We start from the raw sequence: 4,564 nt of genomic DNA, 5'->3' as shown, positions 1-4,564 counted from the left end.
GTTAAAGGAAAAAAAGAAAAGGATCATCGTGTTTGTAAAATTTGCAGCTGATACCTATCCTTCCAACTTAGGGCCAAGGCATCTGATCCGTGAGATAAATCTTACTCCATATATTTGATCTCCTCAATTGGCATTGGATGGGTAATGGAATCCACATAATCATGTCAAAAGAAAATAAAAAGATGATTGATAACCCAGGTATTTCCAATTCCACTCTCCTATTTTTCCTTATTCCAGTTGGACAATAAGGGAAGAAAATGCTATTATCAAACAAACTAGTTAAAATGGGAACTTACTTCAATGATATTCAAATTAGTTCAATAAACAAGCAAAAGATGGTTCTGATGTAGGATTCACCATCCAACCATTGTTTCAAAGGACTAAACCATTCTAAGTTTCAATTCTCTTCAAGTGTGACACATAACATGGATAAAGTTGTGAAACAATGGACTTAACTCCTAACTCCAACAGCACAACCGATTGCGAGCCATATGACCAATTGCAGGTCTGAGTTCATTAAAGGTCAACCCGTTATGTTCTCAGAACTCAACCTAAACCCACAGGTGTACCGCCCGACAAACTGATAAAAAGCCACACTGCAGCAGTTAATAATAATGCTTGTCCCAAGATAATAACAAAGTGTGAAGGACCACAGCTCTCCAACATCATAACTGAAGATTCATAAAACAAAAGGCTGGAGTAGGCAACCGAAGTATCGAAAACAATGCCATATTTTTCATCTGTAGCGATCATGGCCACGCTCACTGCCACGCTCAAAACTTCTGTCACTTCCGTGGTCCCTGCCCCGGTCTCTCCCCCTTTCCTTCTCGCGGTCCCTACTCCGGCTTCGGCTACGGCGCCGCTCTCTTCCATGGCCACCTCTGTCTCTGTTCCTGCTTTCCCTTTCATCGTAGGCATCCCTGCCCCGGTCTCTGCTCCTCTCTCGGTTTTCTCTTTCAGTGGAACCTACAATAATAAAGTGTAGGGATCACATGGAAATTCACGAATTACGGTTATGGTACAAGTGGTTTGCCAAAACAACAATTACTACATACTAAGCATAGCAGCATAGTACAAGCAACACGAGACCATAACAAGATAAAACGCCAAAGTAAAGAAAACAGATCAAGTAATACCTCTGTGCTCTACTTCCCATCCAGCACGTCCAGACTGAGGAAGAGCTGGTGCACTTTCAGTTTGCTGTGATTTAATACGGAACTTCTTTTTGAGATTACCAAATTCGTCATAAATTTCTCCATCATCCTACAAAAAGATCAAGATTTAGAAATGGATACTTGTTACCATGACACATACAATAGTACAAAAGAATGTGACATACTTCCTCAGCCTCTTTCCGGCGCCTTCGAACTTCTTCTAGTTCTTCTTCATCAAGTTCTTTATAGCCACCACCCCGACCACCTCTGCAAAGAGAAGTAATTGATGAGAAAAGCTTCAAGACTCATGTAGTACCTTCTTCATAAATAGCCACATATATAGCTGCTTAGTTTATGACCATAAAACAGTACACCCAGTTGTGGTGCATCATGCCACTCTAGACAATGGGACATCACGTCCTGTAAGAGATTCACCATCCAACAAGCATACAGAGCCAGTATTCTAGAGTAGACAAAGATTTCACATACTCAGTCATGACATAACAGATAAGCCAGTTGGATCATATTTGACATCCTTGTGCCAGTTTTGCTAAAAAGGAAAGAAGACCCTAAGAGGCCCAAAGAGGCAGCAAAGTGCAAATGCTACTGCAATTAGACTGTAATTTCATCCGTGGCCTTCTCATGCCTACTATAGAGTATGATTGTTTTTCCCCAATTGTTGACAACATATCAGTTCCCACAAACCCAGCATGGACAAGTGCAGCACATTTCAGTAAAAAACGAAACATCCTCACTAAGTGCAGCTCTTTATGCACATTGACATTATAACACATAACATGTTCAGTAAAAATAATTTCAACATGTCAGATCAAATGGTGCATATTTAATTTGTACCTCACACCACCTTCATTGTGACCTGGCTTGCTCGTGTTGCAGACATTACATTTGGTCCGCTTTGCCCAGTTCACGTTGCCACACCTGAAACACACATCCAGATAAGCTTCATGACAGATAACAGCTATAATAGTACTTAAACCTGGAAAGCAAATACAATTTAATCAATCATAAGTACAACAGTGCAAAAAGGCATGTTCCTTGCAAGGTTTACAAAAATACTTGTGAGCCAATAAACAACCGCAGTTGCAGTAAATTGAAGAAAGGGCTGAATGTTTAGACCTTAGAAGATGGTCAGGCAGTTACCAAATTACTTAGATTTCAAAATGGGCATATGGAGCAGGTGGGCAGCAACTAATTAATACATGCAGTAAGAAAAATAAACTAGAGATATCAAGCGAAACCAAGAAAATTGGTGTTCTTACATCGTACATGGCCAATCATTTGGACCAAACAGCCCAGGAGGACCACCAACAGCAGGAGCACGACTGTTTCCTCTTGCATCGTCGCTACCACGGCCTCTGCCTCTACCACCACCACCTCCTGATCCACTAACACCAGCAGGACGGGAGGCTCCGCAGCGATTACAAACACCACGGAAGGCAAAATTTACATTGCCACAGCTGAAAAGATAAATCATATAAGAACATATATAATACATGAAAAAGACCATCCTGGTCAACAGCAAAAGAGAAGTTGCCCACTAATCATAACAGACCTTGCATTTGGACACATCCAGTCTCCATCTTGCTGCCACGCTTTTGCTGGACCATCACCACGTCCACTACCTCTGCCTGACCCGTTATCCAATTCATCTTGTTCAACAAGGTCAGCAGCGACACTCAAATTCATGGAGTTATCAGAAGATGTATCTTTGTTTTTCGACACGGCTATGTGAACCTGAATGATGCTTCCATGGAAATCTTTATTGTTGAACCATTCAACGGCTGCTGAAGCAGCATGCTGATCCTCGTAAGTGACTGTGGCGTCGCCCTTTGGTTCATTTGTAACTTTGTCCCTATATATCCAGATTTTTGGTTGGCCAGTCCTTTTGTCCTTCTGTTGAGTGTTGACAAGAGGAGGTGACAAATTTATTATGAAGTCGAATCAAACAAGGCTTACAAAACTATTTAAGGATTCGCATGTGGTCGCAAAAAATGTTACCTGGTAATACCCATACCTTAAGCAACCCTATAGTACCAAAATATTCAGCCAACATGGTCTCATCAGTTCCTGGCGGCAGATTGCATACATAAATAGAACCATTTGGTGGTCCTCTTGAAGCGTATCCAGCCATCTACAACAAAAAAAAAACAGAGTTGAAGACGATAAGTGCCATTCTTGTAAGCGTGTTGTTTGAAACAATATCACAAGCAGAGAAGTGCAGTTAGCAAAACTAGTAATGGGAGAAACAGGGCAGGGCAGGTAGTAACACATAGAAGATAAAAGGGAGGCTAAAGTATGGACTGAATTATATCATAATTAGTTAATTACACAGCATAAAGTAATGTGAAGTCTACTTGTTGAGAATGCTGTAGTTGAGAGAGTGAGGGTTACATTACTGTGCACAGTCAGTCCGGGGGGGCACTTTGCATGAAATAGGTAAAATATAAAGACATACTTGACTATTAACACAAGACTGGTAGTGGTACTACAACATTTTAGCAGAAAACTTGGAGAAGCGAAATGTCCAGCACTCATGCTGCTAGATACACGTAAGGCTCAACTAATTTGACACTTGTAAAATGTATGTTCAGTCATGAAGTAGATTGACTAGAAAATCAACAGTGACAAAACGATAACGGCAGCCAGTCCAGCTACGGATGGGCCCAAGTAGAGCTCTAAATCAACAGCAATCTATCCCTGGCGCAGCATTCAAGCAACTAGCAGCTGGCAAGCCAGCCACACGTATAACATATCAAACTCAAACAATAGTCAGAAACTGAGGCAGAAATCATCCGAACCCCACGGTAAACATTTGGCGAAGACATTTCGACCATTCGGCGCTAAATAAAATTGAGAGCGCCATACATGTAAGTATGTAAGTAGCAGCTACAGAACTTGCACTGGGACCAGATCACTGAATCACAAGTAGTACTGGGCAGTAAGTGTAGCTAAGATCTGCAATCGGAGTTGACTTGGGCACACCAAGCACAACCCAAGAGGCAAGAGGAGGACGCGGCGTACCGGTGGACAACTCTCACGGGGAGGATGCCGGGCAGACGGATGGGGAGGGAGATCCGGGGGAGGAGAGGCGATTCAGCTGGAAATAAGTTGGTTCGGGGACGAACGGCTTCCGGAGCGGGGCGGCCGGGGATGGGCCTGGAGCTCCGGTTCGCCGGCGGGCGGGCGGGCGGGACGAGGCGCGGTTCCGGCCCGGGGCGCGCCGGCGGGCGACGGAGGTGGTGGAACCCTAATCGCGCGCGCGCGCCTCCTATCCTGATCTCCCCTGGAACCTGGAGGAAAGAAGGGAGCTGTAGGGTTCTGTGTGTAATTTCGGCCAAGCGTAGGGGGCAGCTCGCAAGTCGGACCTGGGCTCCGCGAAATCCATTCAT

General features: G+C 43.8%; 1 protein-coding gene across 2 annotated transcripts; it reads right to left on the bottom strand.

The window, feature by feature from the left end:
* Nucleotides 1-584: 584 nt before the first annotated feature.
* LOC124653108 (transcription initiation factor TFIID subunit 15-like) lies at nt 585-4,354 on the bottom strand. Of its 2 annotated transcripts, none has more exons than XM_047192167.1 (8): nt 4,197-4,354; nt 3,190-3,306; nt 2,728-3,068; nt 2,435-2,632; nt 2,010-2,093; nt 1,340-1,421; nt 1,137-1,263; nt 585-966 (listed from the first exon to the last, which is right to left on the bottom strand). In XM_047192167.1, exons 2-8 carry the CDS (start codon nt 3,304-3,306, stop codon nt 737-739), a joined length of 1,179 nt encoding a protein of 392 aa, XP_047048123.1. In that variant the 5' UTR covers nt 4,197-4,354; the 3' UTR covers nt 585-736. The 2 variants fall into 2 exon arrangements, with proteins under 2 accessions (XP_047048123.1, XP_047048124.1); XM_047192168.1 differs by lacking the exon at nt 4,197-4,354 and adding an exon at nt 4,075-4,165.
* Between the last annotated feature and the right edge of the window lie 210 nt (nt 4,355-4,564).

The sequence above is a fragment of the Lolium rigidum genome, chromosome 5 (assembly GCF_022539505.1).
Source record: "Lolium rigidum isolate FL_2022 chromosome 5, APGP_CSIRO_Lrig_0.1, whole genome shotgun sequence".
Classification (NCBI taxonomy): Eukaryota; Viridiplantae; Streptophyta; class Magnoliopsida; order Poales; family Poaceae; genus Lolium; species Lolium rigidum.
The sequence above is the reverse complement of the archived record's forward strand: the minus strand, read 5'-3'. Positions and strand labels throughout refer to the sequence as shown.

Coding starts and splice junctions, on each gene's coding strand:
- LOC124653108 (XM_047192167.1), bottom strand. CDS start 3,306: ATGGCTGGATACGCTTCAAGAGGACCACCAAATGGTTCTATTTATGTA. Junction 2,094..2,434: donor AATGATTGGCCATGTACGAT/GTAAGAACACCA, acceptor TGTGTGTTTCAG/GTGTGGCAACGTGAACTGGG. Junction 1,264..1,339: donor GCCGGAAAGAGGCTGAGGAA/GTATGTCACATT, acceptor ATCTTTTTGTAG/GATGATGGAGAAATTTATGA.